General features: G+C 36.7%; 1 protein-coding gene across 8 annotated transcripts in view; it reads right to left on the bottom strand.

Annotated features, from left to right (window-relative positions):
- UTRN (utrophin) overlaps positions 1 to 17,719 on the bottom strand; it is a 576,638-nt gene that overhangs the window by 351,239 nt on the left and 207,680 nt on the right. For all 8 annotated transcript variants that reach the window (XM_050787306.1, XM_050787309.1, XM_050787310.1 and 5 more), the window contains 4 exons: positions 16,782 to 16,952; positions 5,018 to 5,197; positions 2,005 to 2,133; positions 1,218 to 1,388 (listed from right to left, as the gene is read on the bottom strand). In XM_050787306.1, the coding sequence (XP_050643263.1) occupies positions 1,218 to 1,388; positions 2,005 to 2,133; positions 5,018 to 5,197; positions 16,782 to 16,952 (651 nt within the window). The remainder of the gene's footprint in view (positions 1 to 1,217; positions 1,389 to 2,004; positions 2,134 to 5,017; positions 5,198 to 16,781; positions 16,953 to 17,719) is intronic.

The raw sequence follows: 17,719 nt of genomic DNA on the forward strand, positions 1-17,719 counted from the left end.
ATTACCCGTTTTCTTCAAACTCTAGCCAGGGATGTGATGTAGTGTTGCAATTCATTGTGGCTGCCCAAAGTGTTGTGGCGTGGATCTGGAGACCACATGCGAGCATAGTAGGAAACTATGGCCATGATCCAGAAACCATCTTTACCATGGCTTCAGAAAGGAAGAACAGCCACCCAGCCCCCTAGGGCAGGGTCACCTCACAGAATGTCTCCCAGTTAAGTTTCCTCAGTAGAATTCCCCTTGAATTTTCATACACAAACGTCAAAGAAGTGCATATTTCTCAATGTCGTCTTTTCAGATATCTACATAGAAAAATTTTATATTTAACTAAAACTCAATAAAACATTTTTAATAAAAGTAAATGCAGATAAATACCTTCTGAGGTTGGCTAAGTGTGGGAAAACTAGCACTCTCTCATAAAGCTCCTATTTATTACCCTCTTAATTAAATGTATAAAGCTCTTTTTTAAATTTATAAAATCAGGTAGTACTTTCCTACCTTAGGTTTAAATTGTGAAATTATCTAACTTTTAGATTTGTCATCATGTAAAACACAAAAAATAAGTTCTGTGGTGTGTGCAGTGTGAACATTAATATAGAGTATGACCATAAAATAAAGGGTTTAAATATTTATCCCTAGCTTGGGAATTAGTTTAATCATTTCATAACCAATTCAAACCTTTGATTGAGTCTTTGAAACCTTTTCTCAAATAGGTTATTTTCTTCAATACTAATTGCTTGTTTTCTCTCCTTCATATGCACAATCACAAAAAAATAAGGACAAATTCCATTCAAAGAAAAAGTGATCGAAAATATTTTAATTTAAAAATTGTTGGCCGGGTGCAGTGACTCACGCCTGTAATCCCAGCATTTTGGGAGGCCAAGGCAGCTAGATCACTTGAGGTCAGCAGCTCGAGACCAGCCTGGCCAAGTTGGTGAAACCCCATCTCTCCTAAAAAAAAAATACAAAAATTAGCTGGGCGTGGTGGCAGGCGCCTGTAATCCCAGCTACGTGGGAGGCTGAGGCAGGAGAATAGCTTGTGCCTAGAAGGCGGGGGTTACAGTGAGATCATGCCACTGCACTCCAGCCTGGATGACAGAGCGAGAAAACAATAAAATTAAAATAATAAAATAAAAATTGTTTATGTATATACTGTATGACTATCATTTAGATACATACCCATAGGAAAAATGGTTTACCCCAAAAACATTACTCACTTTGGCACTTTTGATATGTTGGGACACCTTTTCAAAGTTCCTATTCAGCTCAGCTAACTTTGGTTCTACAAGCTCCCTGCTTGAGCTTCCACGGGCATTCATCAAAATAAGGGCTTGATCGCGGACATTTTCAACCTGGAGGTTAGCATCATCCAGCTCAGATACTAAACGCTAATTATAAGAAAACACAAAATTATCTCATGGGAAAAATCAAACCCAAACATGAGTGTGATGCTTTTACAGAATGAAAGGTAGTTTAAATAAATATCTGGAATCCCCAGTAAGAGATTTCAGCATAATCAACCAGGCAAGAGCTGTTCACATAGGGCTCATTGGAGAACACAGAGGTAAGCAACTCTCATTGGATAATACAGAGGTAAGACTCGCTGGAGAATATAGAAGTATGTAAGACATATTGGAGAGTACAGAAGTAAGACAGACTCATTGGAGAATACAAAAGTAAGTAAGGGTCACTGGAGAATACAGAAGTAAGCAGCACTCAGTGGAGAATGCAGAAGTAAGCAAGACTCATTGGCATCTTATGTGCATAGCTTTTACTCTTGTTGATTGTGCTGAAGTCTCTTACTAGTCTTTCGATTTCAATTCAAGTTTGTCTCTTACTGAGTTTGTCTCTTATTGTCTCAGTTTCTCCCATCAAAATAAATGTTAATGAATCTAATGCTTGGGAGGAATAAGAGCATAAGTAACTTAGAGCATTCCACAAGAGAAAACATGACAACAAAACATTCCACCCCAAAAGTGTTACTGATGTCTCTATGTTTGCCACCTTCACAATTTCTTCCCGTTTACTTGCTGGTTTCTTTTCAATTTCATCCAATAGAGCTTCAGCTTGATACAGCCAGGTACTTATGTGGGCCACATTTCCATCAAATATTTCTAGCTGGTTCTGATGGTTCTACAAAGGAATTAATAAAATGCTTACATAACCACATGAAATATTTAAGATGATAATCTTAAAAGAGATTTAAAAGACCTTCAAAGAGCAAACTGTATCATGAATTTAAAGAAAAGCTTTCACCTTCCTGCAGAGCTCTTCTTCAGTGAATAAATCTCATTCCTAAAAATGCACATCTATGCTGCTTAACACTTCTTAAATTTATCTGATTTAGACCTCAGCACAATAAAAAGTTGAAGTAGAATAAAAGTTGAAAGTTTTTTTTTCAATTTCAATGCAAGTTCATCTCTTATTCCTCATTCTTATATTACAACTGATCTGATTTGCCCTCCTCAATCTTTTTTTTTTTTTTTTTTTTTTTTTTTTTTTTTTTTTTTTTTTTTAAGATGGAATCTTGCTCTGTTGCCAGGCTGCAGTACAGTGGTGCAATCTGTGCAATCTCGACTCATTGCAATCTCCGCCTCCCGGGTTCAAGCGATTCTCCTGCCTCAGCCTCCTGAGTAGCTGGGACTGCAGGTGTGCACCACCACCCCCTGCTAATTTTTGTATTTTTAGTAGAGACAGAGTTTCACTATGTTGGCCAAGATAGTCTTGATCTCTTGACCTTGTGATCCACCCACCTCAGCCTCCCAAAGTGCTGGGATGACAGGTGTGCACCCGCACCTGGCCCATATTTCTTAAACACTCACTTACTGAATAATTTTTTTAAATGATGAAAATATGAATTGAAAAAAAGATGCTGTATGCTCTGCTTAAAGGACAGTGCCTTTGTCTCCTTACCTCTATATCACCAGCCCTTAATATTACATCTGGCATAGACCACAGCAAGATGTCCTGAAGCAGGACATGAAACGTGCTTGACAGAACAGATTTGAAAACAGAAGCAACAGTTAAGCAGATTATGACTGGGAAAAGCAGTTAATCTAAGGCAAGAAGTTAGAGTGTGACCGAAAAGGGTAAGGAGGCTTATGATAAAATTAACATTTAGCAATTATATGTTGTGGGATAAAAGAAACTGGAAAATGCTTAGACAGTAAAAGTTTTTACAAAGAAAGAAATTATTAATCTATAATATGAAAAATAGTTGAAAAAAGAAAATGTAGGCTGGGTATGGTGGCTCACGCCTGTAATCCAGTACTTTGGGAGGGCCCGATGGGAGGATCACTTGACCTCAGGAATTCAAGACCAGCCTGGACAACATGGTGAAACCCCATCTCTAAAAACAAATAAAAAAATTAGCCAGGTGTGGTGGCGCATGCCTGTAGTCCCACCTACTCGCAAGGCTGAGGTGGAAGGATCACCTGAGCCTGGGGAGGTCGAGGTTGCAGTGACCTGTGATCATACCACTGCACTCCAGCATGGGTGACAGAGTGACAGTCAGCCTCAAAAAAAAAAAAAAAAAAAAGTGAACAAATAAGAGACATAAAAATAAAAGAAAACAAACTTGCACTTGTGCCCCTGAATTTAAAATAAACATTAAAAAAAAGAAAATGTGAACTAATAAATGATATGAGAAAATATCAACAGTGATCTGGATCCTAAGTAGGAAGAACTGATGAGCACCAGACTTGTTTACCCCTTTCAAGCAGGTAAATCAAATGTTCTAACAGGGTTAGAAAGATACTGCTTGAATGGAGAGTTTGAAAGGTATAGACAGAAGAATACAGAAATCAGGGCCATGAGAATGTGAAATAAAGCTAGTAATTAAAAATTAATATATAAAATATTTAATGAGCATATTCTATGAGCCAAGAATCTCATATTCACTATTATATTCTCTGTTAGGTATATACTTTTGTTCTCATTCTCTATATATGGAAATTTCAGCTTAGTAACATTAAGTAACTTAGCTAAGGTTAAACAGCTAATAAGTCATGGACTGTGGATATAAATCTGTTAGAGATCAAGAGCAAAGTCCATGCTCTTCACTGCCCTACACATCTTGATGAATTTAAATAAATATTCAAACACACAATAATGTATGCTTGTTGTCTCTATCCATTACCTAGTAATTCTATAAATTTGATAAAAGTCCTATCTCAGGTATTTCAGAATTTAAAAAATATATATTTTTAATTATATATATTTTATTAGAATTTCAGAATTAAAAAATTTATATATAAATGACAATGCCTTCCTCAGCAGGGGAGGGTGGGGTGGCCATATATTCACAGTTAGTATCATAGGAACGTAAAACCACTATAAAAATTAAATGATAACTATTTCCATGAGATAATTTACAGAGTAGTGGCATAACCAAAGACTAACACATATACAATATTTAATAATTATAAATATAGCAAAATCTAAAATTGGTTGTTTTGGTTATTTAATTGGTTATTTAAGAGCACTACATGTTTAAGGCTCATAATTAATCATTGCAAAACTGTCTGAGACAGACATAATAATGTCCATTTTACAAATTAAACAATTGAGGTTTAGAGAATGTTTGAGTAACTTGACCAATGTTACTGAGCTAGTAGTGAAAAATTTTACATAGGCCATCAGATGCTAGAGCCTGTGCTCTTAACCAGTATGCCATTATTCAAACACTATAAAGATTATATATAAAAATAGCTTCTGATAGTATGAAAATTAAATACAATATGAAATCATTAAAATGAAACAAATAAGGTGCATTTACTAAAATATGAAAATACCTCACTCCATGTAGATCATGAATATTTTAGAAACATTGTAAATTATTTCGTTATTACCTTTTCAAAGAAAAAACAAAACCTAGTCTAATGAAATTAATTCACAAGCAAAATATTACTGTGACACACAGTAAATAGGACTTGAAATTTAATCAAAGTTGTACTCATTTAAAAAATAACTAGAAGAGAGGAGGAGATTTCATCATTAATTTTTTCCTGAGACATACCATCAAGGTATTGCACCAATCTTCAGTCCAGGTACGAACTCGGCTCCACCCAGCGTTAAGGATGCAGAGCTTCTCTTCTAAAATAGGCTCGCTGCCCTCAATCAAGTTTTGCAGGGCAGCACTACTCTCTGTGATGGCATTTAAATCAACTTTTCTTTTTTCCAGATCCTTCAGAACATTCTAGAAAATAAAAAAAAAATCAAATACTTGATCCTTCAGAATATTATAAAAGTGTATACAACCTTAAATTATTAAAAACTTTTCCGCCACATATACAAAGTAGTCCATGACTCCCTAATTTACAATGACAAAGTTTACAAAATTCCTAAACTTATTAACATAGTGAGAATTTTTAAGTTCCAAATGAAAAACAAAATGTGTAATTCAGCAAATACCAATGAGTGTTAATACACTCAGCTGTGGGAAAGCAATTATTTCATTTATTTAAATATAAATCCATTTATTACATATGAATGCCAATTACCTTCATCATCTCTCTAAATGTAAAGGCGCAATTTCATTTTCAGTAACTACAAGCTGGCAAAGCAGAAGGATCCTAGAACTCACAACTTAAAAAAATTCACAATGAATTTATCTCCTAGATTACCAAAGGAAACTATTGATGTGTACTATAGGTACTTACAAGGGTAATATTTTATAGCTGGCTGATTTCACATATAATATCTCAAATAAACATTACAAAAAAACATTTCATATAAGTAATTCACAAGAGAACAGCAAGTCTAAGTTTTGGTCTTACAACTGCCATAAGTGCAAAGATAATACTCTGGATAGTATGATGATAAAGTGATTGGCACATTCATAAGTTTTACCAGGCAAAGTGTATAGTCACAGAATTGTAGAGAGAGCATGAGTTCCACAATTAAAACTACGAAGCTCTTTCAGTCAAAAAGCATATGCATGTATCTACCCTACTGCTACTATTAATGATCATTTTTTAAATCAACATTTAAACCAATAATTTTAAGGAACTCAAGTTTATATTTATACATTAAATCACACCTTGGAAAGCATACCAATTACAAAATCACAAGTGAGTTCAGGTTTAAACATTCACTTGGCCATGTCAATTACTGGTATATTTATGAAGGAACTAAAATACTACTTTCCAAAGTTCTTCTCTAGTGGAGGGGGTGGGGGAATAAAGGATACCCAATATCCATGCGCTCAGCAATTATTAATAAGAACCTTTCATTTCTTCAGTGGGTATATACTGATTGACTAGAATAGCGTTTAAGAACTATAAAAAAATGAACTACAAGTAATTACATCTAAATAGTACACATCCTTTTTTATAGTAAAAAAGATTACATTGAAAATAGTGATATTTAAGTTATGGAAGAAGTTATTTCCATTTCATTCAGAAATGAAAATATTATTTAAGTTTTGCATTGAAAATAATTTTACATAATCTTTAAGTGCAAATACATCAAAATGCTGTGAAATCTGCATGTTCCTTAAATCTGAAAAGACAATGATAAAAAGATGGTGGTTATGTTATTAATACATACGGATTTTTCATTTGATTAACTCTAATGAAGAGAACGTGCTGTGAATTTATGTCTTGTATATATCATCATTATTTCAATTCTGAAATAAGATTAAATGGAAACTTAAAAGCATATTATTCCAAAAGAAACAAATTTTTCATTGCTTTCAGTCTTTACCTAAAAAAGCTATGAGAATCAGCTGAAAACGAATTGAATTTATAAGTACAGGACCATGGATGTTTAAAAATTAAGTATATAAAATCAGTATCACCTATGTACCAACAATAAGCACTCTGTAAAAAAAGGAAAAGTATATTTTTACATAGCAATAAAAATAGATATGAAGGAATAAACTGTGCATACATGAATAATATTTGTAAAGAAAAAATCAAAACATTATGTAGGAATGTGAAAGAATTTGGGAGAAAAATGAGATATGTATGTTACCAAATAGAATTAATATAACAAACATAGCAATTCTGCACTAAACAAGTGTATGAATTTAAGGCAATTCAAATCAAAATTTCCAGTAGAATTTAAGAATTTAACAATAAAAATTCTAAAGTTCATATAAGATACCTACCAAAAATGAAGCATAAAGAGAGAGAATCCATTAACTGCAGTTAAAATTTACTATAAAACATGGCTAAACACTCTAAACACTGGTACATTTCACAGGGTCAGATCAGTGGAGTAGAAAACAATGAAAGGCAACAGGAAAATAAGAATATATGAACTTAGCATGTCAAATCCGTGGGGACAAGGTTAATTATGCAACCAATAGTGCTGAGATAATTGGTTATCCTTTTGGAAAGAAGGTTAGAGCCTTACCTCATGAAATATACCATAAATTCCCTAAATTCCAGAAAGACTAATGCATTAAAGATAAAAAGATGAAACTATGAAAGAGCTAGTAGAGGAAGTAGCTGGCAAGATAGCCAAATAGGAACAGCTCCAGTCTGCAGCCCCCAGCAAGACCACCACAGAACGCAGGTGATTTCTGCATTTCCAACTGAGGTACTTGGTTCATCTCACTGGAACTGGTTAGACAGTGGGTTCAGCCCATGGAAGGTGTCACTTCATCAGGGAAGCACAAGGGGTTGGAGAACTCCCTCCCCTGTCCAAGGGAAGCCATGAGGGACTGTGCTGTGAGGGACGGTGCTATCCAGCCAAGATATTACACTTTTCCCAAGGTCTCTGCAACCCACAGACCCAGAGATTCCCTCAGGTGTCTACACCACCAGGGCCCTGGGTTTCAAGCACAAAAGTGGGTGGCTGATTGGGGAGACACTGAGCTAGCTGCAGGAGTTTTTTTTTCATACCCCAGTGGCGCCTGGAACACCAGCAAGACAGAACCATTCATGCCCCAGGAAAGGAGACTGAAGCCAGGGAGCCAAGTGGTCTAGCTCAGCAGATCCCACCTCCATGGAGCCCAGCAAGCTAAGATCCAATGGCTGGAAATTCTTGCTGCCAGCACAGCAGTCTGAAGTCAACTTGGAATGCTGGGGCTTGGTGGGGAGAGGGACATCCACCATTACTGAGGCTTGAGTAGGCAGTCTTCCCCTCACAGTGTAAACAAAGCCTCCAGAAAGTTCAAACTGGGCAGAACTCACCACAGCTCAGAAAAGCTGCTGTAGCCAGACTGTCTCCCTAGATTCCTACTCTCTGGGCAGGGCATCTCTGAAAGAAGGGCAGCAGCACCAGCCAGGGCTTATAGATAAAATTCCCATTTCCCTGGGACAGAGCACCTGGGGGAAAGGGCAGCTGTGGGCACAGCTTCAGCAGACTTAAATGTTCCTGCCTGCTGGCTCTGAAGAGAGCAGAAGATCTCCCAGCATAGCACTTGAGCTCTGCTAAGGGACAGACTGCCTCCTCAGGTGGGTCCCTGACTCCCGTGCCTCCTGACTGGGAGATACTGCCCAGCAGGGGTCGACAGACACCTAATACAGGAGAGCTCCAGCTGGTATCTGGCCAGTACTCCTCTGGAATGAAGCTTCCAGATGAAGGAGCAGGGAGCAATCTTTGCTGTTCTGCAGCTTCCACTGCTGATACCCAGGAAAACAGGGTCTGGAGTGGACCTCCAGCAAAGTTCAGCAGACCTGCAATGGAGGGACCTGACTGTTAGAAGGAAAACTAACAAACAGAAATCAACAACATCAGCATCAACAAAAAGAATGGCCATGCAAAAACCCCATTCAAAGGTCACCAACATCAAAGATCAAAGGTAGATAAATCCACAAAGATGAGGAAAAACCAGCTCAAAAATGCTGAAAATTCCAAAAACCAGGATGCCGCTCCTTCTGCAAAGAATCAGAACTTCTTGCCAGCAAGGGAACAAAACTGGATGGAGAATGAGTTTGATGAATTGACAGAAGTAGGCTTCAGAAAGTAGGTAATAACAAACTCCTCCAAGCTAAAGGAGCATGTTCTAACCCAATGCAAAAAAGTTAAGAACCTTTATAAAAGGTTACAGAAACTGTTAACTAGAATAACCAATTTAGAGAAGAATATAAATGACCTGATGAAGCTGAAAAACACAGCATGAGAACTTTGTGAAGCATACACAAGTATCAATAGCTGAATCAATCAAGTGGGAAGAAAGGACATCAGAGATTGAAGATCAACTTAATAAAATGAAGTGTGAAGATAAGATTAGAGAAAAAAGAATGAAAATGAACAAACGAAGCCTCCAAAAAATATGAGACTATGTGAAAAGACCAAACCTACATTTGATTGGTGTACCCAAAAGTGACAAGGAGAATGGAACCAAGTTGGAAAACACACTTCAAGATATTATCCAGGAGAACTTCCCCAACCTAGCAAGATAGGCCAACAATCAACTTCAGGAAATACAGAGAACACCACAAAGATACTCCTTGAGAGGAACAACTCCAAGATACACAATCATCAGACTTACCAAAGTTGAAATGAAGGAAAAAATGTTAAGGGCAGCCAGAGAGAAAGGTCAGGTTACTCACAAAGAGAAGCCCATCAAAATCGCAGCAGATGTCTTTGCAGAAAACCTACAAGCCAGAAGAGAATGGGGGCCAACATTCAACATTCTTAAAGAAAAGAATTTTCAACCCAGAATTTCATATCCAGCTGAACTAAGCTTCATAAGCAAAGGAGAAATAAAATCCTTTACAGACAAGCAAATGCTGAAATATTTTGTCACCACCAGGCCTGCCTCATAAGAACTCCTGAAGGAAGCGCTAAATACGGAAATGAAAAACATGTACCAGCCACTGCAAAAACATACCAAAATGTAAAGACCATGGACACTATGAAGAAACTGCATCAACTAATGGGCAAAATAACCAGCTAACATCATAATGACAGGATCAAATTCATACATAACAATATTAACCTTAAATGTAAATGGGCTAAATGCCCCAATTAAAAGACACAGAGGGGCAAACTGGTAAAGAGCCAAGACCCATCAGTGTGCTGTATTCAGGAGACCCATCTCTTGTGCAAAGATACACATAGGCTCAAAATAAAGGGATGGAGGAATATTTACCAAACAAATGGAAAGCAAAAAAAAAAATGCAGGGCTTGCAATCCTAGTCTCTAATAAAACAGACTTTAAACCAACAAAGATCAAAAAAGACAAAGAAGGGCAGTACATAATGGTAAAGGGATCAGTGCAACAAGAAGAGCCATCCTAAATATATATGCACCCAATACAGGAGCACCCAGATTCATAAAGCAAGTTCTTAGAGACCTACAAAGAGACTTAGACTTCCACACAATAATAGGGGGAGACTTTAACACTCAACTGTCACTATTAGATAGATCAGTGAGACAGGAAATTAAAAAGGATATTCAGGATTTGAACTCAGCTCTGGACCAAGTGGACCTAATAGACATCTACAGAACTCTCCACCCCAAATCAACAGAATATACATTCTTCTCAGAACCACATCACACTTATCCTAAAATTGACCACATAATTGGAAGTAAAACACTCCTCAGCAAATGCAAAAGAACAGAAATCATCACAAACAGTCTCTCAGACCACAGCACAATCAAATTAGAACTCAGGATTAAGAAACTCATTCAAAACTGCACAACTGCATGGAAACTGCACAACCTGCTCCTGAATAACTTCTGGGTAAATAACAAGATTAAGGCAAAAATAAATAAGTTCCTTGAAACCAATGGGAACAAAGACACAACATAACAGAATCTCTGGGACACAGCTAAAGCAGTGTTTAGAGGGAAATTTATAGCACTAACTGCCCACAGGAGAAAGCTAGAAAGATCTAAAATCAACACCCTAATATCACAATTAAAAGAAGTAGAGAAGCAAGAGCAAACAAATTCAAAAGCTAGCAGAAGACAAATAAGTAAGAGCAGGGCAGAACTGAAGGAGATAGAGACACAAAAAAACCCTTCAAAAAAAATCAATGAACCCAGGAGCTGGTTTTTTGAAAAGATTAACAAAATAGATAAGCCATTAGCCAAACTAATAAAAAAGAAAAGAGAGAAGAATCAAATAGACACACACACAAAAAAAGATAAAGGGGATATCACTTATGATCCCACAGAAATAAAAACTACCATCACAGAATTCTATAAGCACCTCTATAGAAATGAACTAGAAAATGTAGAAGAAATGGATAAATTCCTGGACACATACAGCCTCACAAGAGTAAACCAGGAAGAATTTGAATCCTTGAATAGACGAACAACAAGTTCTGAAATTGAGGCAGTAACTAATAGCCTACCAACCAACAAAAGCCCAGGATCAGATGGATTCACATCTGAATTCTACCAGAGGTACTAAGAGGAGCTGGTACCATTCCTTCTGAAACTATTCCAAACAATAGAAAAAGAGGGACTCCTCCCTGACTCATTTTATGAGGCCAGCATCATCTTGATACCAAAACCTGGCAGAGACAACACAGAAAAACAGAAAATTTCAGGCCAGTATCCCTGATGAACATCAATGCAATAATCCTCAATAACGTACTGGCAAACCAAATCCAGCAGCATATCAAAAAGCATATCCACCACGATCAATTCGGCTTCATCTCTGGTATGCAAGGCTAGTTCAATGCAAATCAATAAACGTAATCCACATGCAAATCAATAAATGTAATCCATCACATAAGCAGAACCAATGACACAAACCACATGATTATCTCAATAGATGCAGAAAAGGCCTTCAATAAAATTCAACACCCCTTAATGCTAAAAAACACTCAGTAAACTAGGTATTGATTGAACATATCTCTAAATAATAAGAGCTATTTATGACAAACCCACAGCCAATATCATATTGAATGGGCAAAAGCTGAAAGCATTCCTTTTGAAAACCGGCACAAGACAAAGATGCCCTCTCTCACCACTCCTATTTACACAGTATTGGAAGTTCTGGCCAGGGCAATCAGGCAAGGGAAAGAAATAAAGGGTATTCAAACAGGAAGAGAAAAAGTCAAATTGTCTTGGTTTGCAGATGACATGATTGTATATTTAGAAAACCCCATTGTCTCAGCCCAAAAAATTCCTTAAGTTGATAACCAATTTCAGCAAAGTCTCAGGATACAAAATCAATGTGCAAAAATCACAAGCATTCCTATATACCAATAATAGATAAACAGGAAGCCAAATCATGAGTGAACTCCCATTCACAATTGATACAAAGAGAATTATATAGCTAGGAATCCAACTTACAAGGGATGTGAAGGACCTCTTCAAGGAGAACTACAAACCACTGCTCAAAGAAATAAGAGAGGACACAAACAAATGGAAAAACATTCCATGCTAATGGATAGGAAGAATCAATATCGTGAAAATGGCCATACTGCCCAAAGTAATTTTTAGATTCAACGCTATTCTCATCAAGCTACCATCGAATTTCTTCGCAGAATTAGAAACCAACTACTTTAAATTTCATATGGAACTAAAAAGAGCCCATATAGCCAAGACAATTCTAAGCAAAAAGAACAAAGCTGGAGGCATCATGCTACCTGACTTCAAACTACACTATCAGGCTACAGTAACCAAAACAGCATGGTACCGGTAACAAAACAGATATATAGACCAATGGAACAGAACAGAAGCCTCAGAAATAACACCACACATCTATAACTCACTGATCTTTGACAAACCTGACAAAAACAAGCAATGGGGAAAGGATTCCCTGCTTAATAAAGGGCTTTAGGAAAACAGGCTGGCCATAAGGAGAAAACTGAAACTGGACCCCTTCCTTACACCTTATACAAAAATTAACTCAAGATGGATTAAAGACTTAAATGGCAACACCATTCAGGACACTGGCATGGGCAAAGACTTCATGATTAAAACACCAAAAGCAAAGGCAACAAAAGCCAAAATTGACAAATAAGATCTATAAACTAAAGAGCTTTTGCAGAGCAAAAGAAAGTACCATCATAGTGAACAGGCAACCTAGAGAATGGGAGAACATTTTCGCAATCTACCCATCTGACAAACGGCTAAAATCCAGAATGTACGAGGAACTTCAACAAATTTACAAGAAAAAAACAAACAACCCCATCAAAAAGTAGGTGAAGGATATGAACAGGCACTTCTGAAAAGAAGACATTTATGTGGCCAACAAACGTATGAAAAAAAGCTCATCATCACTGGTCATTAGAGAAGTGCAAATCAAAACCACAATGAGATACCATCTCATGCCAGGTAGAATGGTGGTCATTAAAAAGTCAGGAAACAACAGATGCTGGAGAGGATGTGGAGAAATAGGAATGCTTTTACACTGTTGGTGGAAGTGTAAATTAGTTCAACCATTGTGGGAGACAGTGTGGTGATCCCTCAAGGATCTAGAACCAGAAATACCACTTGACCCAGAAATCCCATTACTGGGTATATACCCGAAGGATTATAAATCATTCTACTCTAAGGACATGCACACGTATGTTTATTGCAGCATTACTCACAATAGCAAAGACTTGGAACCAACACAAATGCCCATCAATGTTAGACTGGATAAAGAAAATGTGGCACATATATACCACAGGATACTATGTAGCCATTATGTAGCCATTAAAAATGTGAGTTCATGTCCTTTGCAGGGACCTGGATGAAGTTGGAAACCATCATTCTCAGCAAACTAACACAGGAACAGAAAACCAAACACCACATGTTCTCACTCATAAGTGGGAGTTGAACAATGACAACACATGGACACAGGGAGGTGAACGTCACACACTGGGGCCTGTCAGGGGGTGGGGGGTTAGGGGAGGGATACCATTAGGAGAAATACCTAATGTAGATGACAGGTTGATGAGTGCAGCAAACGACCATGGCACATGTATACCTATGTAACAAACCTGCATGTTACGCACATGTATCCCAGAACTTAAAGTATAACAATTAAAAAAAAAAAAAAAAAAGAGCTAGTGAAAAAAAATAAGTAAATAATTAAATGCACCTGGAGTAGAGGTGGTCTTTCTAAGCATTAAAGGCAGAAATAATGAAGAAAAAGATGGATTTTGTTGATTAAAAAATATTCACAAGGGCTTACTTTTTTTCCAAAGAAAAAAGCTTAAAAAAACAAAAAAGGAAGCTATAGTAATAAAACAATTTTTTTGCAGTCAAACACAACTCACTAAGCATTGATAATCAGAACAGATAAAAAGTTTCAAATTAAAAGACCAATTTGGTGATTTTAAAAAAATGGTCAGAATTAGAGGAAAAAGCAGTATTTTTAAAGGAGCTATAGAAGACTTATAAACTAGTGAAAAAATGTTCTAATTAAATAACCAAGACATGATGTCAAGTAGAAATTCTCATTCTCATGTGGTGGGTGCACGATTTCTGAAGGACAATTGCATAATTTATATCAGACTTAAAAATGGATATATTCCTGTCCCTTGACCAATAATTTTAGGGTTAAGAATTTATCCTCAGGAAATAATTATGAATGCATGCTATGGTTTAGTATATTCATCACAGCAGTATCTATAACAGAGAAAATGGTAATAATTTAAATGGACATAAATAGAGAAATGAGAGAATAAAAACATTAAGAATGAAATACTACACATATCTCTAGTATGCTATACAAAAACAAGTATAGGTAAAGAAAAATGTTAAAGATGTAAGTTTTTAAAAGAAGGTCAATAAATGCTAGTTACAACAAAATTTATTTTTAAATACATGCTTTTGCATGTGCACATCGATATGTGCCCCCAAAAATGAAAAAAAAAAACAGTATTATTTAATTATAGGTGATTTTTGCTCCTTTTTTGTTGTACTACACTAGGCAAATTTCATTCAAATAACTTCTATTACTTACTTATGTTACTAATAAAAATGTAATGATTTTCAAAGTGTACTGCACGAGGAAGATAATATTTCCTTGAAAAACTTGAATTTAACAAAAATAAAGTTTGGTGTTTTTGTTTTGCATTCATCCACAACACACTGATGACTTGCAATGTTCATTTCCATCATACATTCCTTTCTTCACTTCCGTCACACTCACACAGCTCATGGCATGATCACGCTGTTCATGAGCTTTTTTCTAAACTGAGAATAGTCTTTCCAGTGTCTACTATCTTAACTTTCTCCCAGCTGTCATCTCTATAGAGCATTCAAAGTAAGTAAGAGTTGTGTCATCCCACAACCTCTCAGCGCCTTCTCCTCAAGGCCCATAGCAAACATGTGTAGAGCTGTAGAGGATGTGAAACTGATACTTGTGGCTTTATATCAACATCAGTATTGATTGATTATAAATGATCACAGTATTGATCTTTATAATCACCACTTCCCACTAGTATACTTGCTTCTTTCTCAGGAAAGAGTTAGGAAAACAGAATGCCTTGTTAAAAGAGCCACTCATGTTCCATTCAATTCTTTGTCTACTGCAAATAATTTGCCTACTGCAGAAGCCAGAACCAGCAAATCAACTTTCTAATCTCTGTGATTTCAAAGTATACAGCTAAAGAAAACTCATGTATTGATTTTTAAAAATTCTATTCCTATGTTCTTTACATCTGTAAGTTTGCAATAGAAAGGTTAGTTATTGGTTTTAAAATGTTATTGAAGAAGAATTAAAGTCAGCACAATTCTTTGTAAATACTCTGTAAATATGTGTCATTGATTTTGAAGGTGGTGAATTAGGCTTTTAAGTACTATATTAACATAATACCTATAAAGGCATCGATGATCCATGAATGTAATGCCTTTGGAATCAAGATAAAAATATCTTATTAAGTGAGCTGTTTTACAAATAATTCCATTAAAAAATGGGCAAAGAAAATGAATAGACACTTCACTAAAGACATACTAGCAGCCCACAACACATGAAAAAAATGCGCAACATCACTAACATTAGAGAAATGCAAATTGAAACCATAATGAGATACCATCTCACACCATTCAGAATGGCTATTATTAAAAAGTCAAAAAATAACAGATGTTGGCAAGGTTGCAGAGAAAAAGGAACACTTTTATATGCTGGCGGGAATATATATTAGTTCAACCTCTGTGGAAAGCAGTTTAGAAATTTCTCCAAGAACTTCAAACAGAGTTCTGATTACTGACCCAGAAATCTGATTACTGGGTATATATGCAAAGGAAAATAAATTGTTCTACCAAAAAGATACATGCACTCATATGTTCATCAGCACTATTCACAATAGCAAAGACATGTCATCAAACTAGGTGCCCATCAGTGGTGGACTGAATAAAGAAAATGTGGTACATATACACCATGGAATACTACATAGCCATACAAAAGAATGAAATTTCCTCTGCAGCAACATGGATGCAGCTGGAGGCCATTATCCTAAGTAAATTAATGCAGGAATGGAAAATCAAATGCCACATGTTCTCACTTACAAGTGGGAGCTAAACATTGGGTATGCACGGCCATAAAGATGGGAACGATAGACAATGGGGACTAGCAGAGGGGAGAGAAACAGAGGGAGGCATCAGCTGAAAAACTACCTAGTGGGTACTATGCTCACTACCTGGGTGATGGGATCATTCATACCCCAAACCTCAGCATCACACAATATATCCATGTAACAGACCTATACATGTACCCCTTAATCTAAAAGTAGAAATTATAAACAAAATAAAATATAATCATTGTTTTAAAAATATGTTTTCTTAGGACAGAGAAGTGGATAAACAACGCAAAAAAAGAAAATGCTTGACTTAATATGAAATGGAGGGTCGTGGCATCCACCCAGATCGCCCAGAACAAATGTCATGTTACACTGGCATCATGCTGGTGTTTCATCTGAACTGCAACTTACTTTAGCCCAGGAAATTTCTGTATCCAAGTCACCAAGCAGACCTTCTGAAGTGGACTTCTGCACCAATTCAGCTTCAGTGGCAGAAAGCCACTCAGAGAGAGAAGCAGCCTCTTTCTTCATTTTCCGGGCCAACTGTGATGCTCTTTCCAGATCCTGTTTTCCTTCTGTCACCTGAGACGGAGAGAGAGACAGGGCGAGACTGAGCGTGAGATGAGAACGAACATAAACGGGAATGAATCAGGATATTAACTAAAGATGCAAACTGATTCATATATAACCCCCAAGACATTCATAACCTTTGTCTGTAGCACCTTAGAATCCTCTAAGCTTGCATTTCTGCAAGGAGGCAATATACTGTAGTAGTTAAGGGCCAGGCAATCCTGGGTTTTCATCTTAGCTCTATCATTAATTTCCTAAGTGACATTTGTAGAGATGTAGCCCTCAAAATATTGGTATGAGGATGGGCGCAGTGGCTCATGCCTATAATCCCAGCACTTAGGGAGGCCGAGGCAGGCAAATCTCTTGAGTCCAAGAGTTTGAGACCAGCCTGGGAAACATGACAAGACCTTGTCTCTACAAAAAATACAAAAAATTATCTAGTGTGGTGGTGCATGTGCCTGTGGTTCCAGCTACTCAGGAGGCTGAGATGGGAGAATCGCTTGAACCCTGGAGGCTGGGGCTGCGGTGAGGCGTGATCCTGCCACTGCACTCCAGCCTGGGCAACAGAGCAAGACCCCATCTCAAAAAAAAAAAGAAAAGAAAAGAAAGACTGTTATGAGTATTAAGTGAGAAAAACACATATAAAAAGGGCTGAAACAAAGTTAAAAATCTCTAAATAGTATCTATTATAATTTTGAACAGACGATATCTTAGAATCCTCTCCACAAAGGAGTTTGTTTAAAAAATACTGTATTATAGCAATCTGAGGGGAAAATGGC

This window comes from Macaca thibetana, chromosome 4 (assembly GCF_024542745.1).
Source record: "Macaca thibetana thibetana isolate TM-01 chromosome 4, ASM2454274v1, whole genome shotgun sequence".
In the NCBI taxonomy this organism is placed as follows: Eukaryota; Metazoa; Chordata; class Mammalia; order Primates; family Cercopithecidae; genus Macaca; species Macaca thibetana.